This window comes from Ochotona curzoniae, unplaced genomic scaffold, assembly GCF_017591425.1.
Source record: "Ochotona curzoniae isolate NIBS_2020 unplaced genomic scaffold, NIBS_Ocur_1.0 contig_21, whole genome shotgun sequence".
In the NCBI taxonomy this organism is placed as follows: Eukaryota; Metazoa; Chordata; class Mammalia; order Lagomorpha; family Ochotonidae; genus Ochotona; species Ochotona curzoniae.
The window spans coordinates 6,978,749-7,004,611 of NW_024465322.1; the positions used below are offsets into that span (position 1 = coordinate 6,978,749).

General features: G+C 46.7%; 1 protein-coding gene across 5 annotated transcripts in view; it reads left to right on the forward strand.

Annotated features, from left to right (window-relative positions):
* Window positions 1-25,863, forward strand: part of PSD3 (pleckstrin and Sec7 domain containing 3) — a 268,216-nt gene that overhangs the window by 55,774 nt on the left and 186,579 nt on the right. For 4 of the 5 annotated variants that reach the window (XM_040971307.1, XM_040971308.1, XM_040971310.1 and 1 more), the window contains exons 3-4: window positions 16,426-17,521; window positions 18,535-18,930. In XM_040971307.1, the coding sequence (XP_040827241.1) occupies window positions 16,426-17,521; window positions 18,535-18,930 (1,492 nt within the window). Of the gene's footprint in view, window positions 1-16,425; window positions 17,522-18,534; window positions 18,931-25,863 lie in introns of those variants that run through there. The other variant, XM_040971311.1, reaches the window with a different exon arrangement.

Consider the following 25,863-nt stretch of genomic DNA (forward strand, 5'->3'; position numbering starts at 1 on the left):
GGGAAGTAGAGTCAAGCCTTTCCCCGCCACCCCCTAAGCACGTGTGCACACAACGTCCAAAGCTCAGATTCTTCCCTCCCGTTCATAGTGTGAGGCACACTTTCCTTCTGGACTCCCCCGTCCTCCCAGGGAGCTCCAGGGCAGCCATCTAAACCGTGACACCTGCTGTCCCTTAGCTCACTTTGTGTTTTTTCCTGGCAGTTGGACGGCTCCATCGCTGAGACAGAGAGGAATGTCCCTTTGAGATCTTTCACTGTGCTTGGGAAGGTTTCCTTTGTGTTTGACTTCCTTTAGTCTTGCTTTCATATATGCATACATACACATATATAATATTCTATATAAGCATATATATAAAATGTAAGTATATATAAAATCCATATATACGCACGCTGAGTTAGTTTGCATTTTTCCCCTTGTTCTGTCAGCCTAGCCCAACTCTAGATCCCTGCCTCACACCCCCGGCCCAGCTGATGGAGTCCGCTGTGGCTGCATGGCCTAGCATGCTGACCCGTCACCCTTTATCTCCGATGTCATCTCCCCATGGTGACTGGGCAGTGGACTGGGCCTTAGGGAAACCGTCGGGCCTGCACAGCTGGTGTTGCCAGAGGTGACACAGAGCCTTGCCTCCGAGAGCAGCTGTGGCTCTCACAAGACCTCTGTCGTTTTAGGCTCGTGACAGCTGTTGCGAGATGGGTATCTTGTTTGCTGACAAAGAATAGGGACAATCAAAATTACTTATAAAATGTTATTGTAGTGAATACAAAAGGAAAGAAATAAAGAAGGCAGAGTTGCTTTCCCAACCCTCTTGATGGAGCACAGGCAAATTACTGAAGCAGTGGCCGTACCAGCTAGCTCTCCCTGAATATATCTGATGAGCTGGGCACCGTGTCAAGTGCATCGTGTGGAGTGGCTCATTCGGAGTACTTTTGCTGTCGTGCCAGTCTGTCTGTTGAATGATTGACATTGCTCCTACAGTCTTACTTAAAAAGAAAAAAAGAGAATATTAAGTGAGCTGGCTGCAGGTTGAGAACTAATCTTGGTGCTACGCCCTTTCTTCACACACAGGGGAAAGCCAGCAGACCCAGTCAGCAGCCAGGTGGCAGAGGTAGAGTCACAGCGAGGGCAGTGGGTTAACCCATCAGCCAAGAGACGAGATCCCGAGAAGTCCCACGGGCTCCCTGGACCGCGCTGTGTTCCTCGGATGGGTCTCAGTTGTTCTGATCTGGCGTCCCACCGTCCAGACACACGTCTGCCTTATTGAGAATATACCAGAATTCTTGAAGAGAATCTATTGGCAGGAAAAAAAAAAAGCAGAAAAAGAAAAAAGGCGGTTATAGGATAGAAGATTATGGTGCTGATTTAGCCCCAGGACAGTCAGAGGCTTGAGGACTGGACCAGTCAGATGTTGCTTGGGATCGTTTTCCAGTTTTTCTCCTTTTAGCGTGGTTCGGTTTCCTCTGGACTTACCTTTGGGCCCGTGAGGACCCCCTTGGGTCAGTCCTTTTAGCCAGAGGCTCTGCCTGCTCTGCTGCCATCCTTGGAAGACTCCAGGCCTGAATGTGTGGCAGGCAGCTTCCCAAGTGACCGCAAGAATTCTCACAACCCATTACGTACAACTTGACCTTCTGTCATGCCAACCTGGCCTTGTGGTTGATGTGTGTGCTTGCTTGGGGTCTCAGTGACTGGGGATGCAATGACACAGTGAGTAATGCAATCTGTCACTTCATAGACATTTTATTTAAATGGGAGGCTTGCATTTCACTTTTAATTGTAATATAAGAAGGTACCTAGGATAATTCTGGAAAAATCAGACTCTCAGCAGTTATATATTACCAATGGCATGTCTCATGCTCTTTAACAATAGTTGTATGGTTTATATTACTTGAACACAATTTAAGTATGATTGTAAATATAGTGAATGCAAACAGTCATCATGGAAGAAAAGTTAAGTTTCCCAGCCTGTGCTAAAATAAAAAAGAAGTTCAGCCTTTGTTCTCTTCTAGTGTTCTACATATCCACATGTGGGCTGTCAAGCAAATGCCTTAAAAATGATACAAAACCAAACAAAATGCCAGAACTTTGTCCTCAGGGATGTTTCTTGCTATGTATTCTAATCATGTTCTGGCGAGGTTGCATAAACTTTCTCTGCATTCATATGTAAAAGAGAGTTAATACCGTACCTACGACTAACACAGGATAATATTTTTCTTTAAAAGAAAAATCAGAAGAAGCCTAGCCTCCTATTCAAGTTCTTATTAGAGTCATTCTTTTTTTGTTTAGTAAAGAACTTGGGGGAAGATCTATTGGCTTAGTATGAGAGCTGTTTGGAAAGATCATGGACAAAACGTATCTTGAAAGCAAAAATAAGGATTTAAGATTCTTGCCCCAATTAAGCTTGCATTTAAATTCCGTGACTTTTTTTTGAGGTGTCCTCCCAGCTACAAATGGCTGTAGTTTTTAATGTTTTTGCAAAAGACAAAAGCAGGTTAAAGAAGGGGTAATTATTTCTGAGCAAATCGGCCCAGAGTTGCAGGGGTCAGGTGTCACTGTAAACTAGCTTGTAAAAGGTGGCTTTTCTAGGTCGTGCATATGGTAAGTAGTCTCAGCGTGGAGATCACTTCAGTGAGTGGCTGCAGCACATTAGCATCGAATTTCTAGTTATAGCATCACACACTTCAAAGCTGCTATATCTCAAAAACCTTGACAGAATTCAAGATGTAAATATCAAAATCGGATTTTTAACACTATCAAAGATCCCGAGGACAAATGGCACGTGAAACGCTTGAGTGAAATAATCCTCTGAAATGTAAGTGTGTAAAAATAAACATTTTATTCAATGTTCCATGTTACGTGTAATCTTTCTGTCTCTCAAACACACACACACACACACACACACACACACATACACACAGACATAACCTAAAGTATTGTAAGAAACATTCTGATTTTCTCATCTATACCCTTGATGTGGCAAGTATGTCTTTGTTCCCTTGAATGTGTGGATGACCTGAGAGTTGTTTAGGACTGCCTTATATTCAGGAATGCTTGACATCTATTTCTTCGGGAAGCTGTGAGAATGAAATGAAGCTATCACTGAGGCATATCCTTGACGTGGCAAGCGTTGTGCTTAGTGATGTCGGCGCTAAGGACCTGCTCTGAAATGTGCCGTCTTCTCTACTTTTCTTTTCTCGCCTCAGAGGGCAGTTGGGCAGAAGCTGCCAGTCACTTGGAAGGTGCCAGGGGAGGCCGGAAGGTAAACAGCATCTCACTTACTCCCTGGAACATCGGAGCCCCCAGGTGTTGGTGGTGTCTCTGTTCTGCCCGCTACGCAGTCAGGGTGCAGAGTGCATCCTCAGAGGGATCCTGCTCACCGTACAGACTGTGAAAGCACTGGGTTTTGACACAAAGTCCCAAGATAATTGTAGAGTTTTCCTGGTAACTTCAAGTTACATCTTTACATGTTATTTCAAGCATACATGTTATAGAGTGTACTTCCCAGCAATTGACTCAGTTGAGATTTTTGAGCAAGTTATAATTCTGAAGTCTCATAGTAAATTTGATATTAACCATTAACTTGTTGTCTGTGTTATACTTTATTTGAGGATTTTTTTTTGAGAAATATATAACCATGTGAAATGAAAATTTAGTATCTGCAGTTCGCCATTTCTAAGCTGAAGGACTGAAGTGCCAGTGGCACTGAAATATGGAAAAACAACTGTTTTGAGATGTTCCTCTTAGTAAGAGCTTTAAGAAGTTTTATAGGAAATATGATTCATAAAAAATAATGCATGGACTTCAGAATATTTTGCACCAAAAACAAAAAAAAAAGGGATGGGGTACTAGGATGCTTCAACCTGTGTGAACAGGATCTAGTTGGAGGCGCTAAGGAAAATACCAGTTTGAAAAGAGCAACGAAGTCTGCCAAAATTCCAACAATGCCGGAAGAAATCAGTAGTTGACAAATGGATAACTTGTTTTAAGAAGAGCCAGATGTTATTGGAGTCCTGGCTGCTCTGCTTTTGATCCGGCTCCCTGCTGATCCTCCTGGGAAAACAGTGGAAGATGGTCCAAGTGCTTGGACCTGTGCACCTACGTGGGAGACCGGATGGAGTTCCAGACTCCCGGCTTCAGTCTGATCCAGCTCTGCCCATCGTAGCCATTTGAACAGTGAGCCAGAGGATGGAAGATCGATCGATTGTTCTATCTGTCTGTCTATCCTTTATAACTCTGTCTTTCCCTCTTTTTAAAGAATGTACAACAGTTCCAGCTTGCATCTCATCAGAAGTTGGTGGCCCTTATATTGGTTGATATGCATATGAAACCAACAGAAATTGTCCTGTTTTTTTTTTTCATCCAACTGGAAAAAATAGCAGTTCTTCATGAAGAGTTTTGATAATCAAGGAAAATGGAAATTTTAGGTAAAACAGTGTGATAGCACTGAAAGTGCTGATGGTTACAATAACCGTGATCGTTGATCTTGGGTCTTGATCATGTCCTAGTCGCTACCCCGAGTGCTTTTGTATTACATGCCCGATTCACTTAAACTTGAGAACAACTCCATCATTACTCCCTCTTCTGTTGTTATTGTTGACGGAGGAAATTGTAACCTTCAGAGGTCCAACCACTTGCTTGAGGTGACATAGTTGGAAAGTGACAGAGTCTGGATTACTAGCCTCGATGCTGTGCTCTAACCACACTGCAGCAACATCTGAAGCTTGGGAAACTGAAGGTGGAAGATTTTAAGCCACTGGCCCAAGGTTGCGGGAGCAGCTACACTTGTGCTTCTCACACCATCCCTGTTCGAGTCCTGCACGTGCCCTACCTGTGTGGTCCGATATTTTGGCCAGCTGTGGCTCTAAATCCTGAAAGCTAAGTTCTTCTCCAGAGTTTCCTTCACTCGGCGTGAAGACCCTCAGGAGGACACATCTGGCCTAGTGGTAGGGTTGACTTTGGAGTTAGGTTGGCTCTGTCTGGACTGCGCTGTGATCCTGGACAGGTCACATGCCTGCCTTGTACTTTAGTACTCTATGAAATAGATGAGTAGGAGATGTTATTCCACTAGACAAGATCATAAAATAGAAGTGCCTAATCCAGTGCTGGGCACATGAGGGGATATTTTCTCTTCTGTTGATATTATTATACACCCTGAATCAACCTTAATAAGTTTTTCTGACACCTCTTTGGCACTTAAGAACTATGTATGGGATGAGTGGGGGAAAAAAAAAAACTAAACTTGCTTATATGGTTGGCTCATTCTTCTCATACTAATTGGGAAATTAAGATTGAATAAGGTGCTTATTTTAATGTTTGAATGGCTATTTCCAAGCCATTTAAGAAACATTAGCAATTCTGTGGCTCATCTTGGGCTACTTCTGGCTTCACTTTTCTCATCTGTAAAGCTATCCATTCTTACAGCTCGTGTTTGTTACTGAGATGGTCTTGAACGATACTGTGTACATCCAAGGTTAGTGATAAAGGAGCTCTCATAGTTTAAAATAGATGTTAACATTGTTCAACCCCCTCATGCCACATTCTCAGTGAACATCAATTCTCCATTAAATATTCATGCCGTCACCGGGGCAGTCGCGCAGTCACCGGTGAAATGACTTTGGATGAACAGCGTCTTTCAGATAAGGACTGGCAGAGCGGAATTTGTGATGCTGTACCGCAGGTCGTCAGTAGTATTTGCCTTGACTTTATGCGCTTAAATCACACAGGAATGAAATCCCTGTAAAGGGAACCCACCCTTTTCCCCCCTCCCTTCTCACGTGTCGTTCTTGCATCAGAGAAAATGCTGCATAACACTGAGATGACAGCCCCACCTCTGATGTCACGGAGGATGGTACGATCCTCTCCCAGCCTTTGCTGGGCTTCCTGCTGCCGCGCTGGGGACATGGTTACATTGAAAGCTAACTCGCTGCGTCTCAGTTATCCCCTTGAAAGTAGTTTTCACATATGTAGAAAAGCCCTACTACGGTGGCTGTTTTCGGTAAGCTACCAAGGTAGAGAGCGACAGAGGCAGGAGGAGGGAGCGCGAGCCAGAACGGGCTGCTGTGCCTTTGTGAGAGGGGCAGGCGGCAGCTCCCGGCTCGGGTTCCGAGCGAGCGCTCCAAGTGCTTCCATTGACATCAGCGTGTGCAGTGCAGGGCAAGAGGGGCTGCCAGGAAATTTGAAACTGATTTGCTTCCAGCTGACTAGGACAGCATATTCTGCATTAGCTTGCTTCTTTTCTAGCTAAGTTTTTCTCAAGCGTTAAACTGATGAACGGGGCATTTTCTATGATCAATGGGTAACTGCTGGAGCTACAGTAATCTCTGTGAGTAACCTCTATTTGTAGGTCTGTGCAGGCAAATATATATATATATATATATTTTAAAGATATCTCTTGTAAATACTGCTTTGAAATGGTCCATCTGTATTACTGACTGCTTTTGCTTCGTGGTCTTGTCTTTTGCCTGTCCCAGTTGGAGACTGCTGGGGCCAGAGCAGCTTCTGCTGAATCCTGACAGAGAATTAGCATACTGCATTTGTCCAGAGATGCCCATGCCAACCCATCCTGCAATTCCTTGGTCCTCAGAGAGATGCCACCTGCACTCTGAATGCCTCTGGCCAGTCCCTCACCTCCCTTGAACTTGCAATGTTTATTTTAGCATCTGACATGGAATTTTCCAAAATATTCAGGTTAAACAGAAAGCAGAACAGTTATTCTTACCGGTGATCTTGCTTGCTTTCATTTTTTTTTTTCCTCTTTGTTTTCCCCCAGCCTTGCTGGGAACACAGAATTCTCTCGCCCTGTGCCTGCTTGCTGTTTCTGATGTGTTATACAGCCAGAGAAAAGGAGGCAGGTTACCCTGTAGTTTGGGGAAGACAGGATGCTGTGATGCTGGGTGGGAAGAGGGAGGAGTTTGTCTTAAAGAGCTCAGGCTCCCTTCCCTCTGCATGTCTGGAGCCTGGCTCAGTCTGAACAGCTTAGATGGGAATAGGGTTAGCCACACGGGTAGCAGTGCAAAGGATCTGTAAACACTGCTCTTGCTGAGGCTAAGGGGCAGTCTGTTTATAGCCAGGCAGGTGTTCTGCCTGTCCGGTAAAAGCATCACTTTTGTGATACTTGGAGTTTTATTTGTCTCAATGACTTTAAGCATTTGATACAATTTACATTTTCAGATATGTTTGAAATGACTGTTCATGTCAGATTCTAGCCTGAATGAAAACTGTGGGTCCCTGCCCGAGGCTGAAAACTGGTGCATGCGGCTGTGGGCCGAGGTTTGTCCAGCCGAGGCTGGCTGGCTGGGGTTTCCACCCCTTGCTGCTCCTTCGTATTTATCTGGGGAGGCTGGGTGAGGGAGTCCACACCTGTACTTGGTCATCACTGCCAGGAGCCCTCGTTGCTTGGCATTCTAATTATTGTTTATGGGTCTTGCATGGTATTTAGAAACATGAATTCCAGTCTGTTAAGTATGAATGTATTTCATGAGATGTTTTGTTTAATCAGCACTTTGTTATAATATAACCATATCCATATTAACCTGAATGAGACTGGAGTTAACGTAAAAGTTTGGTAGAAGCAGGTTTTTGTTAACAAGCAAAATGATGAGCTGGGTGGAAGACACCCACAGAAGTGGAGGGTCCAGGTGAGAAAAGGAAGCCAGATTTAAACCTCAGTGACCCCCGAGGTGAGCCTGCACGCAGCTCCTGGAGCCAAGTGCATTTCTTCTCCATGCTGAGTGTCGGTGCTCTGGCCGAGTGCGGAGCTCCGGGTTCACACTGCACAGGCTGTTCCTTCTCTCACGCCTCTCACCTCCCGCGTGCTGCTGCTGGCAGCTCCGTGCCGCAGCCCCCAGAGCTTCCTCTGCCTGTGCCGGGAAGCCAGGATCATTTCTGTAAGGATTAGAACTGAAAATTGGGTTCTGAATTACTAGAACGTGAAATGGAGTTTGCAGTAAGCACAGCTGCACCTACTCATCACTTAGGGAAAAAGAGTCCAATGAAAGGTTCATTCTCTATTGGAATGCACAATGTAAAAAGCTTGTGACGTGGGCTGCAGGCCTTTCCCTGGCCTTCCCAGCACATAAACACCTTAAATATCCTTGGATTTAGAGAGCTGCCCCTGTCCAGTCGGTAGACAGCATCCTTGACTGTGATGGAAGACTCTCCCCAAAATGTGACTCTCCTGCAGAGAGAGTCCCAGGATGCAGTTAGATTACTCATTTTGTCAATAAACACTACTCATTTTCTGTTATTTTTATCATTGCAAATGTATCCTTTTTTGCTCAGTCTAATAGATTTGATTATCTTCTGCGTGATCTGATTGCACTTTTTTTCTTGCTCTATTATGAATCTGAGCTGTGTGTTACTGTTACTGGAGAGATTTATTGACCATTAAACATAAAATATGGGGCATTGTTAGAGTTAAGGACTATAGTTACTTTTGGTGAAATGTACTTGAGATGATTTTTTTTTTTTTAAACTCTGTGAGACTTGCTTTGTGTATTTGTAAACTGAGTATTTCTCTTCTAGTGTTCTACTGGTACATGCGATGTTGGACAGTGAACAAAATGATTGTTCCCCCCTGTCTTTGGGTCCGAATTTTTCCTTTTTCTAAATTGTCCAGAGCTGTAACAATTCAAGAATATGTAGTTGTCTACCTGAAATTATGTTTTGATGTGTTGCTAACGGATACCCGTTATGAAAGAGAATACCAAGAGTGTTATTGCATGTATAAACAATATAGTTGGAAAGGAGGTAAAATAGGTTTTTAGAGACTGCTTTAACCATGGTCCATAAATGATTGAAAACGTGTGGAACTCTACTAATAGAAAATAGATCACATATACTACTTAGTTTACTTTTTTTTGAGAGAGACATAGTTCCCATGTGTTGAGACCAACAGCTCCTATTCCCTGCTTCACGTCCCTGTGTCCACAATAGCTGGGGCTACACGGGGCTAAAGTCAGTCCAGACATCCTGCACTTGTGGCAGAGATCCAGCTACCTCGCCATCACTGCTGGCTCCCAGAGTATCGTTATATAATAACTGCAGTTGGGAACAAGGCTGGGACTCAACTACTCTGATAATGGCATCTTATCCAGGAGGCCAAATGCCCAATTCTGTGAACTGTTGACCATGTCTCCTCAGACTGAACTTGTAAACCATTCATTTTGACAAGTAATACAGCCAAGATCTAAACATCACACCTCTGGGAAAATCTATGGGTTATTAAAAACTGAAAAACCTTACCTTTCCCTCAGTCCTTTTCTTTTAAGCTCCAATGTGGTTGCTTTGAGGATATGTACAGATAAAATGTGTAGTCTTTTTTCGTGGGCCAGTTTGCACTGGTAACTATTGTAGCAGTTTTTGATCTTCTTACCTGAGTGGTCGTCGGGTCATTGGCCATGCAGTCACCGGGAGGGACATTTAGTATGAGCTGTAAAATCATGAAAAGATGAGTATGTCTAGTTGAGAAGATTCTCTTCTCTTCAAAAAGGTCCCAAGGTATTTGCTAGAGGGCAGAGCCTGATCAGAATGAGCAAATATCTCCCTCGGCAGGAACGAGTTTTCTTGGAACTTTCTCTAGTTATTTTGTTTGATCCGTTAGATGTTTCAACCGCTGAACAGGATGTAAGAACATGTTATTATCTTTTGGAATAAAAAAGGCAGTCATTTAAATATAGTCCAAATGACTTTATTGTAGCCACCTGTAGTAACCTTTCTCAATAACTTGATGTATAAGTCAGTAGGATGGTCAGGAAGGTCTCTGTGTTGCCCCAAGAGCCTGTGTCTCTCACAAGTCCCACGGGGGCCATGTCTGCTCACCCAGGCTCACCCAGAGTGGGAGGCTATGGAGTAGCACTTCTAAGTTGAACTGCCTGTGATAGCACAGCATGGTAACCACTAGCCAGCTACATTATAATACGAAGCACGCAGGAACTGATTCAATTTTACTAATTTAAATACCCAGAAGTGGATATGGCTGCCATTTCAGGCAGCACAGTGTTGAGAGAGCAAAGTAATCAATTCAGAAATTCATGTTCAATGATGAGAGCTCACGTCAGGGTCATGCAGAATGCTCGAGCTGTGGCTGACCTGGTCTGCCCTGACCTCGGTGAGCACAGCATGTGAGTTGTTGGCTTGTAAACTCCCTGGTGATGTGTGCTGCTCTGTTCCCTAGTGATGAACGCAGGCGCGGTGCACCAGAAGCTTGGGCTGAGAAAGTGTTAAGAACGAGCTAGCTTGCCGGTGAAGGTTCAGCCTCTTGTTTCCAGCATGCTAGCTAAGATGTTCTTTGAGGCCAAGGGGTAGTGTTTGAGCGACTCTGACACGTCTATTTTGTTTGTGTTTAGGATGTTCCTTTTTCTTTCTGTCTTGAAGTTGTAACAATTCATACCTCGTTGGTTATACATCATTCTTTGCTCTTTGGTTCCTTGGGACACCATTTTGCCAGCTACTGTCATTATACACTCTAGGGATACAATGGTCAAGAAAGCGAGCACAATTCCTCACTTTTGGAGTTCATAGTCTAAGAGCTGTATGTACGGAATCAGTCATCGTGGTTCTTCTGAGCAGGGCAGCCTAGAGGAAACGGTGCTGTTGGCTGCAGCGCCAGCATGTCGTTGCTAAAGCATGATGGAGGAGACGGTGCTGTTGGCCACAGCGCCAGCATGTGGTTGCTGAGGCATGATGGAGGAGACGGTGCTGTTGGCTGCAGTGCCAGCGTGTGGTTGCTGAAGCATGATGGAGGAGACGGTGCTGTTGGCTGCAGTGCCAGTGTGTCGTTGCAGAAGCATGATGGAGGAAACGGTGCTGTTGGCCACAGCGCCAGCGTGTGGTTGCTGAAGCATGATGGACAGTTTGGTTTGCTTCCAGATTCAGCTTCAAGTCTGTAGAAGATGTGCCAGTTAGTTTTTGGCGATGCTGCTTTTCTTGAAACACCTTCCTTTGAGGAGTTTCTCAGCCCAAGTAGAATGAATGTGAGTTCACTCCCTGACCCTCAAACAGGGCCATTGTTAGAAAGGCCATGGATTTTCTGCAGTTGCTTTTATGGATCATGCTCATTCCGTACATTTTTAAGAAATTTTCCTGTGTTTCGCTCTATTTTGTGACAGCTCTCTCCCTATGTTCCAGAAGCAGATGGCGATTGAATACACAACCCAAAGCACTCCTAAAATTGATCTTGTTAACATTCAAAAGGATCCCATTTCATTCTCAATGTATTAAGTTAAAAGGAAAAGCAGTCTTAAAATAATCAGTGGGGTTATAATTTGCCACAGGAAAAGTGTCATTGCTGCACAACAGCAAACAATTTATCAGCAATCTGTTAGCAGATAAGATTCCTGGTAGAAAAGGATGTTTTCTCCTTAAGACTTCTTTTTTTTTTTTAAGATTTATTGATTTTTATTACAAAGTCAGATATATACAGAGAGGAGGAGAGACAGAGAGGAGGAGAGACAGAGAGGAAGATCTTCCATCCGATGATTCACTCCCCCCAGTGACCACAACAGTTGGCGCTGAGCTGATCCGATGCCAGAAGCCTCTTCCAGGTCTCCCACATGGGTACAGGGTCCCAAAGCTTTGAGCCGTCCTTGACTGCTTTCCCAGGCCACAAGCAGGGAGCTGGATGGGAAGTGGAGCTGCTGGGATTAGAACCGGCGGCCATATGGGATTCCGGTGCTTTCAAGTAGAGGGCTTTAGCTGCTAGGCCACTGCGCCGGGCCCTCCTGAATACTTCTTAAATAGATAAGATACACCCCCCCAGACACACACGCACTTGGGTATACTTTTGTTCTTGCTGTTGTTAAGATGGATTAGCGAGGCAGAATCACAGGGGGAAGGGAGGGTGACAGACAGATCTTCATGGGCTGGTTCATTCCTCAGATGGCCAGGCTGAAGCCAGGAGCCAGGAGCTTCATCCGCTTCTCTAACAGGGGCGTGTGGGTCATCCTTCACCGTGTTCCCAAGCAGCTGAGCAGGGAACGGGTGAAGTGGAGCGTCGAGACTTGTGCTGGCACTCGTATATAGCATCCAGTGTCATAGGCCTCTCATGAGAGGAGCAATAAGTGTCCTGCACTTCAGCTGATGTCACTGCTGTGGCCAGTGGCCGAGCTGCTCCTTTGAGAGATCCTGTGTGTTTGTCCAAAGCTGAGGCATGTTCTTTCTCTGAGGGATGTTCAAAAAATGGTAAAGATGCCTAAACACTTGGGCTGTGCCCTACTGCTTTTCTAGGCGCATTAGAAGTGGAGCAGCCGGGACTCCAATCGAGGCACCTATGGGATGCCAGTGCTATAGCTGGTGGTTTTATTTGCTATGCTACAACACTGGCTCCCGGTTTTTAAAAAGATTTAAAAAGAAGTTTCGAAGAAAGTTACGAAGAAAGAGGGAGGGAAAGAAAAAAAGACCCTCCATCTACTGGTTCACTTCCCAGGTGGCTGCAGTGGCTGGTACTGTGTCAGGCCAGAAGCAGGAACTTCGTCTGGGTCTTCTGTAGGGGCAGCATGGTCCCAAACACGTAGGTCATCTCGCACTGCTTTTCCCAGGTCAGCAACAACAAGCCGGAGTGGGAATGGAGTGGTTAGGGCAGGAAGCAGCACCCATGGGTGGCACGAGCGTCATGGGTGCTGGTTTACCTGCTACCACAGGTGGCAGCTGTCCTCTGGTCCTCCGGTTCCTGCCTGATGCCGGTTTGCTGCTGTTGTGCACTCTGAGAGGCAGCGCATGGAGCTCCAGGGCTTCAGTCTTTCACACTCAAGGCCTGGGTTGAGTCCTAACTTCGCCCTGACTCAGCCTCTCTGCTACCATTTATGGAATGAAGCAGAGAATGGGAGATCTTTCAGATAAAATAAAATAAAAAAGAAACCCTGCGAAACACACTCGAAAGAGATAGGAGAAGATGGCATACATGGAAAGGCAGCCCATGACCATGCGTCCGAAGATCTAATGAGGCAGCGTTGTGAAGAAACCATTGCTCTGTAGTTTCATCGTGGTCCCCGTCAAAGTCTCAGCCCTCCGACAGGTTGATCGTAAGTTGCAACTGAGCAGTGCAAAGAGCCCAGAGCGGCCCAGACGACCTAGCAAAGGAGCAGTGTGGTAGCACTCACACTGGTAGACCTTAGTGCAGCTACTAAAAGTATTAGGCTGCTACAAAGGTGGATACCTGGCTCAGTGGAATAGATTGCATGTCCAGAAATAAACTTCTATAAAAGAATGACGCCGCCTCAAATGTAAACGGAACCAGCACTAAAAACCTATAGGAGAAAACACAATAAGAATGAATATTTGTGATTCTAAGGATGACAGTACAGGCACCGGCAACAAAGGAGAAAGTGGATTATTTGTATTTACTATTATTTAATGTTATCAAAATTTAAAACTTTTGATTTGCAATAGATTTCATCAATTAAAGACAGCTCACGTAATGGGAGAAAATATGTGCAGAGTACATAGCTGATCAGAAAAAACCTTCCATCTACAAATGTAAATAACTCTCACCCCTCAGCAACAGCATGGCAAATAGGCCAGTGATAGATTGGTCAGGGCGTCTGTGAAGATCCACACATGGCCAGGAAACACACACTCAACATCCTTGGTTCTTAGGGACATGCAAATCAAAGCCACAGTGAGCTGCCACCTCAGACTCCTAAAAACGTCTGTAATAATCGACGTGATGACAGTCGCGTCCTCACATGACAGTTCCTTAAAACTGGAAATTGACATCCAGCATAGGACTCGGAAATTCTGCTCTTGAGGGTGTTGAGGTTGTGTTTAGATGTTGAAACTCGTATGCAAACTTGGTATTCCTAGTAGCCGAGAAGTGGAAACAAGCCTGATATCCATCAACTGATGAGCAGATAAAAAGAAAATGTGCTATTCCTATGCAATGAAGGATTATTTGGTGACATGAAATGCAGTTTTCACACATGCCATGGGCAGAAGTAAGCCTTGAAAACGTGACACTAAGCAGAGGAAGCATGATTGAATGTCACATGTTGGATGATTGCATTTGCAGGAAATGTGCGGGATGTTCGTATCCGTGGAGACGGATGGCGCTGACAGGGCAGTGGGCAGGCAGTGTAAACGTTCTAGGATTAGGTAGTAGTGAGGGTTGCACAACTTGTGAATATTCTAAAAAGCTTTGGATCACAGAAGGGAGAAAATGGAAACGTCCTATTGAGTTGCTTGCTTGTTCAGTCAGTGTGCCACTTTAGCAAAAAGGGTCTCTCGTTTTTAGCAGTTATCCTTTTCAAACCCAGGGTTTGCAGGTCGCTTCCTCTTTAGATTTCAGCATGGTTTGAGAAACAGCTTCAAATAATCACAGAAAAGTGAGATTAAAAGACTCTGTGAACCGCCTCCCCCATCAACTTTTTGCAGCCACCTTGTATCTTGTTTCTTGTGAAGGTATTGCAAACATTGCTATTACAAGAACAGCTTAGATTTCATCAATACTGGATTCAAATTCAGTGTTAAAAACATTCAAATTTTTAAAAAACGAATTATGAAACAACATAGTTTCAGATGCCTTACTGTTTATTAAATTTTTTTTAACACAATATGGGATACTGTGTGTGAACTGCTGTCTCCAAATTGCCATATTTGATGCATGCCTTGGAGTTAAGTCTTTCGTGCCAGTTCAGAGTATATGTTCAGACATTGATCAAATATTGTACTGCACAGGAAGGTTGTACTTCTGTGGTGAGTTAAAAATAGCAAATGTCCTCTTAAAGTGAAAATGAACACGCTGTATTTTTTGGAGCAGACGATTTTCTTGATACAAAGAAACCCAGAACTGTGTCCTGCAGGAGACTGGATGTTTGGCTGCCATAAATATAACTTCAGCTCTTAGCCATGGATCTCCAGTTTCAGTGTTTTTTTTTTTTTGCTCCATCAGAATGTGCCCGTTTTCAATTCTTAGTGACTCATTTTCATAGGAAAATGTTGCATATCTGATACATTATGGTGCATATATTGCAGTAAGAATACTTGCTAATTCAGTAGTGTGTTCCTGTCCTTGCTGTACCGGGATTCTGTGTCAAATGCCATTGACCTTTTGTGAATGTGACGTCACTTAAACGTGGAGCCTTAAAAAACAAAACGAAGCAAGACAAAACCAAAAAAACAAAGAAGACTCGCGCTCCTAACAGCAGCACTGGAGGAAAGGTGTGTTGTGCTGCAGAGGTGAGCCAGCTGCTTGGGCCGTCCACATCACATCTTGGAGTGCCGGTTCAAGTCCCGTGCACGCGGCTTATGATTCCGTCTCGTGTTAATGCATGTAGACAGACAGTGGAAGACGGCCCGAGTCCCTACCTCCCTTATGGGAGACCTGGATGAAGTTCCTGGCTGCCATGCACACGCCACCCTTTGTCTTTCTCTCTTTCAAGTAGATAAAAATAAATAGCATTTAGGAAAAGTAATAAGAGAATAGATGGTGCTTGTCAGGAATAGGGGGGTGCAGTTTCGGGAAAAGTTGATTGAAAGGCACACAATTTCAGTTAGGCAAGGAATAAACTCAGGAGATCTACTGTGTAACAGGATAACTGTCCTTGTAGTTGATAGCAGAGTATTGTACACTTGCAAATTGCTGCCAGAGCAGGTCTTCAGTGTTCCATTGTAAAAAAACAAGCATCCGATATAGGAAATATGTCAGTTGTCTTCATTCAGCCAGTCTATAAAACGTATACATATATCAGAATATTATGTCGCACACTAGAAACTATATATGTATATTCACATTGTATCTTTTATTTGCCAAACAAATGAATAAAATGAGAACATAATTTTTTGTAGAGTTGGGGTCCTGGAAATTTTTCTGAAATTATGAACTTTTCTGTTTCATTTTAGCTTCACGAACATTCTCGAAGAGTGTTTGGAAAGCATTATTGTTTCCACATATACTAACAGTGAAGACTTCTGATTGAAGAGGATACTTCATGACTTTAAATAGATCATCTCTCGCTCGCTCGCTCTTTTTCTCTCTTTATAAATTTTTTTCCCCTAAGATTCTGACCTAGAGATCGCACTGCACAGATATTATTGGCTAGGTCATCAGACTATCTGGTGTGAGGCCCTATATCACTCTTTGAGGCGCTATTTTGGAAATTAATGCTATCTGGAATGGGATATGCATCCTCCTTTCAATCTTGTTTTGCACACAGCACGGCACAGTGGCTGCATGCCAGTGGCTGAGACCATGTCAGAGGCAGTGCAAGCATGGCATGTGTCACAGGTAGCTTCCTCTGCTGTCGCTGTGATGGTCACACTCCAGTGGGCTCGGTGGAAGGGGTCCCTGCAAGACTGTGACAAGTACATGTCGTGGGGTGGTGGGAGGAAGGAATTGAGTACGTATTCCTGAGTGTCTCACGTTTATGATTTTTACTGACACACACTGGGTCCTTCTGGTCCAAAACAAGCCACGTGTCTGTTCTGCTCTCTTCCCAGGTGATCGTGGAGGAAGCACTTTACTCCCACCGAATGTCACAAATGAATTTCCGGAATATGGGACCATGGAGGAAGGCGGTGAGGGCCTGAAGGCCTCCCTGGATGCAGACTCTCTACCATGCTGCCCCCGGGGCCAGCAGGGTGCCCAGCGACTTGCCGGCCCCCATGCTGGGCCCGACAGTGTTACTGGACCAGAGGATGTCAGAGTGACCTGTTCTCCAAGTCCCCTCAAGGAACAAAGTTTACAGCCCATTGACTCTTTGATTTCAGCTCTGAAAGCCACAGAAGCCAGAATAGTTTCAGAAACATTCCAGGCTACAAAGGTCCTGGACAGTGATGCGGTTTCTAGCCCTTCCATCCAGCAGGTGGAGAAGGAGCTGGACAGAGGCAGCCATAAAGCTTCGAGAGCCTGCAAGCCCTTTCCTGCAGGCCAGGAAAGCACACAACATATACCTCTCCCAGCCGAAGAAGCAGCCGAGGAAAATTTCTATTTGGACATCGAGAAAGACCTGGCTGCCCTGTTAACTGGAGAAACTCAGGCTGCGATTTCCCTGACAAGCAACAGTAGGAGGAAGGGTGCTCTCTGTGCACAGGAGCCAGCTTGCTCTGCGCCCTGTTTGGGACCCACGGGGACCCACGGTTCTGGCCACAGTGGTGGTTTTTCAAATGGACCAAAGTCTGATATCAGGAGAGAGCATCCTGGGAGACGTGATCATGGGGGCTCCACAGGACGCCCAGACCGGACCAAACACGTGGAATTTCAAGGCGTAGAGATTCTGTGGACAGGGGAGGGGAGAGAGAGCAGGCACCCTATTGATTCAGAGACATCCGTGGAAAGGAGAGCATCTCTTGAAGGCAGAACGCTTGCCAAAGGGCCCAGCCGTCTCGCCCCGTCTGCTGCTCTGCGCAGCTCCACCGGCCTGAGTGAGCGTGACTGGAACGGATCCTGGCGAACTCCTGCAGAGAGACCTGGCACCACGAGCTCGGGGACCTTCTCCCCCGTGCCTCTTGTAGAGAGTGAAGAGGATGAAGTCTTCCTGAAGGAGAACAAGCACCCTCTGGAGAAGGCACCTGAACCTGAGAGAGACAAGGAAAGGTGAGCTTTGGGGACCACCTGCTGTCTGCTAGATCCTGCCTAGCCTAGAATGATCCAGAGCTTGCCATAAGCGAGACGCTTCTCAGGGTCCTTCCAACTTGTTAAGATATCGAGGTGCTGTTGTGAAGTTGTCCCTTAGGCTCTCTCAGAACATCCGTAGCTGACTGTAATTCTAGTATTCCACGGGACTCAGATATGAATCCCTTCTTCCAGAAAGTTCCAGATTTGTCAGTAAACTTGTCAGCTTATATTATCTTACCAACTTTCCCTGTATTTCTGAAATCTACCAGCATAAAGGGAAGGCAAGCCTCCTCTTAGGCCCGTGATTGTAGACTAACCATACAATGCTGTCTTCACGTTTTTGTGTCAAAATTAGTGCCTGGCTCCTGTATGTTAACTTTTTAAGTTGTTACTGGTTCTCATAGTCTTGCAATATACATGTCTTGGCCTTTTTATTTTTTTCTCCCTTAAGTCAGTCATTGTGGTCTTATTTTGGACCTGAAACCTTTCTGCAGTTCTGCCTTGTGGTCAGCAGAGGGCAGACCTGGATCCAAATAAAGTCACCCTCCTGAGGACGTTTGATTTAACTTTAGTCAGAAATTATTAATAGACTGACGAAAGTTTCGTGCATTTTTACTGGAAGTTTCCTGTATCGAGGTCACATGACATGCTTGCCTCTTTTATAATTAAGGATGATGGTAACAGTAAATAATTTGAATTCTTGGAGCAGAATTGCCTACCTGGGACTTTTAAAATTCAAATACTTAACGGACTAGAGATATTCACAGACTAGGATTCTAGTATAAAACTTTGTTTATAGTTTCATAGCACATGTATCCTAAGAGTTTTTCAAACTGAGTATGTTTTATGTTTTCCAAGTGTTACGAAGACATCACCTCAATGAATATAAGAATTAGAGCTACAAAATGTTATATTTTTTATAGGACTGAAGGATAAAAAATAAGAAGAAATGGATAACGTAATATTGAAGTTCTCCACTCTTAATTCTCCAGGATCCTTGACCAAGAGGAGCACGCGGTCGGGGGAGACGATGATGTCCTTGGGCTTGGCTATACAGAGGATTCCACGGATGTGTACAGCTCCCAGTTTGAAACCATCCTGGACAACACTTCTCTGTACTACAGTGCAGAGTCCCTGGAGACCTTGTACTCGGAGCCCGATAGCTACTTCAGCTTCGAAATGCCCCTCACGCCGATGATACAGCAGCGCATCAAAGAGGGCGGCCAGTTTTTGGAAAGGACCTCGGCAGGGGGACCCCAGGATGTCCTGAGCGTCTCTGCGGATGGCGGAATCATGATGGGTCCTCCTGGCGGCTCAGCCGACGGACTGAGTGACAGCAGCGACTGTGGCTCGCTGGACGGCACCCCAGGGCTGGCTTTCTGGCGAAGGTAAATGGTTTTCTTCTCACCGGCTTCATGCTGGTTGTTCTGGCGGCATTCTGTCTTCGGAAAACCTGTGTGTGAACTACATGGTGAAAAAGCATTTGACTGCTTCACGCGGCTCTAAGCAAGCCATGTCAGTGGAAAGCCGCTTGGGCGTTAGGGGCAGGCGGGCTGCAGCCCAGCCTTGTGCCACATGTGGTCTTTCTATTCCGGGCTCTGTCTTAGGTTCCATATGGGAATTGGAAGCAGAATGGATCCTGGTGGGTGAGGAGTAGGTGTTAGCGCCGATGACACAGCTTTCATGGCAGTACCACGGGGCTGCGGGAAGAACAGGGGGCGCTCAGCGCCGCTCCTGCCCTGGCTTGGTCACGGGTCCCTTCCTTCCTTGTACCTTGAGGGCGTTGGATCAGAGGGTTGCCAGAGTCTCGTTCAGCCGCTGGTCTCTGAGGTCCTGTTTCGTCTGGCTTTTTGTTTTTCAGACTGTGCAGGAGAAATCGGATTGCACAATGGCATGACCTGGCTAATACGTTGGTCAAACCTTTAAATACTCTCTCTCTCTCTCTCTCTGCTCTAATATTTAAGTCATTCTGGTCATTAAAGTTGAATTAAAAAAAAGTCAATGCCTTTAAAAAAATGTCAGTATTCACTTGATTGGTTTCCGGTGAATGTCTCTGTTTGAGCAGTCTGTGTTAAGCATTTCCATTGAGTGTCAAACTCAGGACTGATGTGTCCTGACGCCGTGGCTGTGTGTCCGTGTGAGATGGACGTGTTGTTGCTGGCCTCACGGGATCCTAGCAAAGTGATGCCAGGGACAGAAGGCAACAGCCTCGTGGTCTGGATTCTTGGCCAAGTGATGTATATTCTCTCTGAAATGATCTGATTTATTTGCACCGTGTGAGACTTGAAGGGTTAAAAAAGGTCTCAGCCCAGTGCCTTTGACAACTGAGGGGCTGCAGCTAATGGAGCAGAACGCTTGGCTTAGAAGCTCCCCGTTAGACTTCCTGTGTGTCTAACTGGGACTGAGGAGGGGGTGTCGTCCCTGAGAGTGTGGGTGCCTGAAAGGGCTGCTGTGCCCTGAGTTGGGGCGGAGGGGACTCCCACATTTGAAGGGGTCATTCCACTCCTTTTCCTTTGCAATCATCTCTTTCGTGGGGAAGTGCCATGGTGCTGCCATGCAGTTCATTTCCCTGGAATTCCTGCCCAGCTTTCCAGGATGGATGGCAGCTGTTTCTGTGATAGACCAAACATCATTCTGACAGTTGGGGCTGCAGAAGCCGCGGGGAGGATTTGTGAATAAAGAGAACAGGTGACCATCAGCAAGCCGGGACAGGTGAAAGGCTTATGAGATGCACAGCCTGCATGGCTAGACTGGAACTTGTCATCATTTGGGCCAACAGCTGTTAGTGTTAAGTCAGTAAGAGGGCTCTGGTGTGGGCTGTTGCATTTTAGCTTCTCAAATTTAGGAAGTCTCAAGATCAAGTGTCAGTTGTACCCCCTGCATAGTCAAACAAGAAGATCTGGCCCCACCATAGAAGCTGAAACTTCCGTGTCTTCAAGATGAGCCCATCCAGGTTCTTGCCCAGCTCTGTGCTTCCCTAAACCCCTGCCTCGGGATTCCTGACCGGTGGCTGTCCCTGTCCCTCTAGTGCCACCACCGAGTGGGTGTTCTTTGCATCGGCGTAAGATGCTAAGTGGTTTCTTTGTTTTGAGATGTCTGTCTGGTTCATCAGGGCTAACCAAAAAGTTAAGAGCAGTTAGTGATTCTCTGAAATTGTGAAGTCACTGAGGGAAATGTGGATGGTTGTCTTTGTCCTCTTGTGCCTTTCTGGTGCAGAAAGGAGTAAAGAAGCTGCAGCCGCAGAACGGTTGTGTCAGTGTTACAGGCTGGGGAATGATGGCCCCCTCCAGGTTGAGAGAGGCCTTAGCTGACCTCATTTTACTGCACAGTCTGTGTTCCGGTTTAGGAGTGTGGCACATGGTTCCCTAGTGGCTGATCACGCTAGCATACGCGTCTAGCATTCCTTCTCAGTTCACTGGCTTCTCCTGGTAGTTGGCTGGGCTGGGCTGGGGCCCCTGTGCCAGGCACCGAGCACAGGGCAGGGTAGCACCCAGGAGCGCTTCCTGCTTCTGCTTCTGCGCTCCTTGGTAGATACGGACCAAGGGGATAAGCCCATCCCTGGTGAGGCTTTGAGTTTACTGTGTGTAAGGTGAACTAGTCATCAAACTTGATGTTCCGTAGAGCCCCTGTGTATGATTTGTCTGGTGAACACATGGTCCTTGATTCACCTGTTAAGCTAGGAGGAGGAAAGGACACCGAGACCCAGGGTGCCTAGGTAAGTCGCCTGAGGTCTCACAGAGGGGAGGTGGCACAGCTGGCACTTGAACCAGGAGGTCAGGCCCCCCAGAGCCCATGCCGTCACTGAGTGGCACCATACTGGACCCTCACCTCACTTACCCAAATGGCACTGCGATAGAGCCGAGAACATGACTGGATATTGTCTAGGCGGACACAGATGTGTGTGTTCTGGCGTTGTCTGTGTGTATTTCCATGCCCAGTCGTGTTCTCAGCAGCTGCTGCGCGTGGTCACTAAGGCTTGTCCCCAGGGCAGTACTGGACAGTGATTTATGTGGGCGCAAGACGAGCTTGTTCCGCTGCATTGCTTCTTTAGAGAGGCGGAGGTGATCGGGGTCCAGTGGAGCTTTGACAAGTTGGGATCACCTCCCCATCTCCGCTGGGTGGCCGGAGGAAGTTAGCTTCTCCTTGTTGCCCCCGCCCAGAGTCAGGGAAAAATATTATAAATCTGCACTATTCTAGGACCAGGTTGGGAAGGACATTAAAAAAAAAATTCTGGTCTCGCTGTTCATAAAATATTAAGAGTCTTTGTGATAGGAAGTAGGTCACTCTTTGGAAGGTAGAAAAGCCTCTTAAAAATGCCAGGGTCAACATGCACTGGAAGTGTTTCTTCCCGCAGGTGCGCTGGCTGAGGCTGCCAGGGCGCCGCCGTCAGCAGGCGGCAGCAGTAACCCGGGGGATGCAGCCCCTGGACTGAAAGGGACGAGTCCAGAGGAGCCTCTCCCCCCACCCTCGTTGTGGTCCAGCCACAGAGGGCTGACAGGAGCTCGGCGGTGCTGTGTGAAGGCCGGTCACATGGCTCCCAAATTAGAAAGGATAATTAGAGACTTAGAGTTACACGTGTTCCAATGGGTTCCTTTGTGTCCGGGTGCTTCTGCCTCGCTGGCCTGTCAGCCGACGACCACAGCTCCACTGTGTAAGTTCTGACCTGCGGACTGGGAGGCACAGGTGTCGTGCTGGTGCCCGTTATCAGAGATGAACAGTGTCCATTTCTGTGGCGCCCGGTTTCAGACAGGGATGAGAAGAGAGATGGTGAATGCGGTGATGTGGCAGGAGCTTGCTTCTCTCTGGGTTTTTGAAAACCACGTGGAACTGCTTTCTGAACTTGACCTTTTTGGGTAAGGGCTATATTTTCTATCTCAACTTGCTAGTTTTTTTCTTTCAGGCGGCACTTAGGATACGCAGGAGTCGGGAGGGGTGAATTGTATCTGAGTGCAGCTGGTGTGCCTGGGAGAGTAAGAGGCAGCAGGGACTCCACCCAGCTTGAATTGCCTGCATCTGAATTGCTGCTACTCTCTGCCAGCTGGGTTTCTGCTTCTGCCCCGACAGTCCTGGAGTTTGGACCCCACCCCGCTTCTTCCTCACTGGTCTTTCCATGGTGTCTCTTGAAATAGCAGGAACGCAGAAGTTTGTTGAAGTGTAATTGCAAACATTTCCCCAGTAGCCCCCTTTAAAACGGAAGGCATTTTAGAGTGCAGATATAGAGGTCTGGAAGTAAAATGCTGTCAGTGAGCTAGTGGCAGAGGGCAGTGCCGTGGCTCCGTGACATCCTGGAAGACCTGCCTGGCCCCAGAGCCCCGCTGCCCTGGGTAATTTCTCCAGGTGTTAGAATGTGTGCTGTGGCCATAGAGGTTCTTCAGTGTCTTCTTGCTAGCTCCCTTGAATAGTTGTGCTGCTGGGGTGTGGTTTGCTCTGTTTTACCCGAAGGGAGGAGGAGTTCCTGTTCAGTGATGACGGAGCTGAGGCTTTGCTGAGTTCCCAGCCAGTTATTCCAGGGCTTGGGTTTCAGACCCGCCCTGGTTCCTTAGGTGTGTCACGGTGAATAAGGCGTGTCCAGCTGTAAAGAACACTTATAATCCCTGTCTTGTAAAGGAAGGAGGAGCCTGTGAAGTTACTCGGGTGCCTCTGGATGCCACAGAGCTGTGGACAGCGGGCATCCTGCTGGTACTGTGCCTGCACTCCGGCCCCGTCAGCCTCGGAGCTGCCTGCAGCTGCACCTCTCCAGGCTGCACCTTCTCAGGCATCTGTTTGGACTTGCACAGATCACTCCCTTCCCGACATGTGCAGTGTCCTGTGGACGGTGACTGCCAGTTTCATCTCGGGCAGGTGGCCTCCATTCTTGTAACTTCTGCTCTCTTAATGGTAAAATGGAACTCGGCTTTCCCATGTATTCCCGATTTGTGGAAAGAATTTGCTGCCTTCTAATTTGTGAGCATGCGTCTTAATCCACCATGGGTTTGGCAGTGGTCTGAGTAACCGTCTAAGGACCAAGAAGAGAATTGCTGAGAAAAGCCAGGCGTGAAGCAAAAGGCACAAGGATCTGGTAAAGGCGTGAAGGCAGGGTCCCTGCCTGTGTGCAGAAAGTGCCTCCTGGACTGCACACAGATCCAGATGAATCCTGTGTGTCACATGGAATAGTTGCCACGTGTGACCTGCACCTATCACGTCCTCCTGTGTGCTTATGATCGTCTCCAGAGAGCTTCTAACACCCTGTACAAGGAAGCAATGCCATGTCAATAGAGGTTAAACTGTGTTCTTAAAGGAACAGTGATAAGGGGGAAACACATTCAGCAGAAACATGATTTTTATTTTCAAACATTGAATCCACAAAAGTGTAGCTGGCAGATACAGAGGGCCAACTACACTGCTCCTGTGTGGCTGAGGCTGCATGGGGAGACCTCAAGCCAGCTCCCAGATCAAGGGACCGTCAGCAGGACAGGGGTTGGACACAGGGTTGAGTGCGAGGAGAGGGGAGGGGAGACTGAGGCCCCTGGAGAAACCGTGGAGTCTGCTTTTAGAGATGAGGTTAACAGTGTGGAGCAAGGACACTCCAAGAGGCCAGGGTGGCTTACAAGCGGCTCCCAGGCAGAGCACCTGGGGCTTGCAGCTGTCGTGCCCTGCAGACTGGCAGCCTCTGTGTGTGTGCCTCCTGATGGAAGACGTGGGGATCCTCAGGGACCCCAGGGCAGGGCTGTGGAGCTCTGGCTGTTGCTGTCCGTTCTGCCGCCCCTGAATAACCCTGGTTTGGCATCTTGAGCTCTGTTGCTTTGCTCCTCTTGTACACATTGGTGATGACTTCAAGAGAGGGTGCAAGTTTAGAAACAGCCAAAAGCTTTCTAATTTGTGGCTTAATCTGAAAACAGAGGTGGTTCCTGGGTGTTGGTCAAAGAACTCAGTACAAGGCTAACTCCCCAGATTGTCTTTTATTTTTTACTTGAAAGGCAGAATTAGAGAAAGTTTCCACCCACCCACTGGTTCACTCCCCAAATGGCCGCAGTGGCTGGGGCTGGGCTGATCTAAAGCCAGCAGCCAGGAGCTTCTTCCGTGACTCTTATGTGGATGCAGGGTCCAAGAACTTGGGGCATCTTCCTTTGCTTTCCCAAGTCATAAATAGGGAGGTGCGTTGAAAATGGTATTCAAACCTTCACCGCCTTCTGAGATTTAGCCTATTAAGCCGTTAACACCACCCCCCTGCAGAAAATATTTAATCAAGCAAGAAGACTACAGGTGATGAAGGATCTTGGAAATGTAAGACAAGGAGACCAATAACTGAAGGAAAACCTGCCTGGTGGATACTGTCCTAATTGGTTGGGATGATGCAGCCATGGTTTTATTCCTGAATCAAAGCAAACTGCGATCTTTAAAGACCAAGATAGGTACAGGTGTTTCTTACTTACCATCAGGTGTGCGAAGCACTCACTGGAAACTGATTAGTACCGGAATGGGAAGCTGAATAAAAGCAGGCCTCGTTTGCAGGGCCACAGGCCTTGTTCCCGGGGATGCAGACCTGTGCTTGGGATGCTGAGGACGCTGCTCAAAGGTACGTGGAAGCGCGTTGAGTACAAGTCTGGAAGGGGCCTGTGCTGTTTCTGCTGTGGTCATAGGAGGCCCATCTCTTCTTTAGAAATGCAGAAGTTAGTTGAGTTTCTTGCTAGGAAGTAAAATGGTTTGAGGGGAAGAGAGTTCTCGGGTCACGGTGCTTTGGCTGAACTTCGAGTGAATGCTCTCTTGACCTCCTATATTCCTTACCTGGGCAAAGGGGTAATGACTTACTGTACTTAGTGATTTCGATGCTGGCTATTATATCAGGAGCAACAATCCTCACACTGTTGTCCAAAGTCACCAGAAACAGGGACTGGGCTAAGCTGCAGTGAAGCTGCTCAGTGTGTATACTAGTAATCCCGAGAGCTTTAGGCGACTTAAAGGTGAGGAGTTTGAATGATGTTTTGCCATACTGTGTTCAGGATTACCATGTTTAACAGCCTCACCTCAGCGTAAGCAAGGTGACATTTTTCTTGCCAAGGGTAATATTACAAACGACCACGACAGAGGAAATAAGGAGTATTGAGTAGTTATTGTGAAACCAAGGCGTGGAAGTTCACAGACGGCACTTGTTTCAGAATTTATTGTGTAGGGTTATATTTAGATGCAGAGCTAAGTCCACGGCTTCCTCCGGTGCCAGCTCTGAGCTTCGGTGGCCAGCCATCCTGGGCCCTCCGATTTTGTGGAATGAAGGTGGTGATGGAATGTTAAGGTGTCGCCTACTGGGAAGGCCACTGCGCTCACTTCCCAAGGACCTGGAGCAT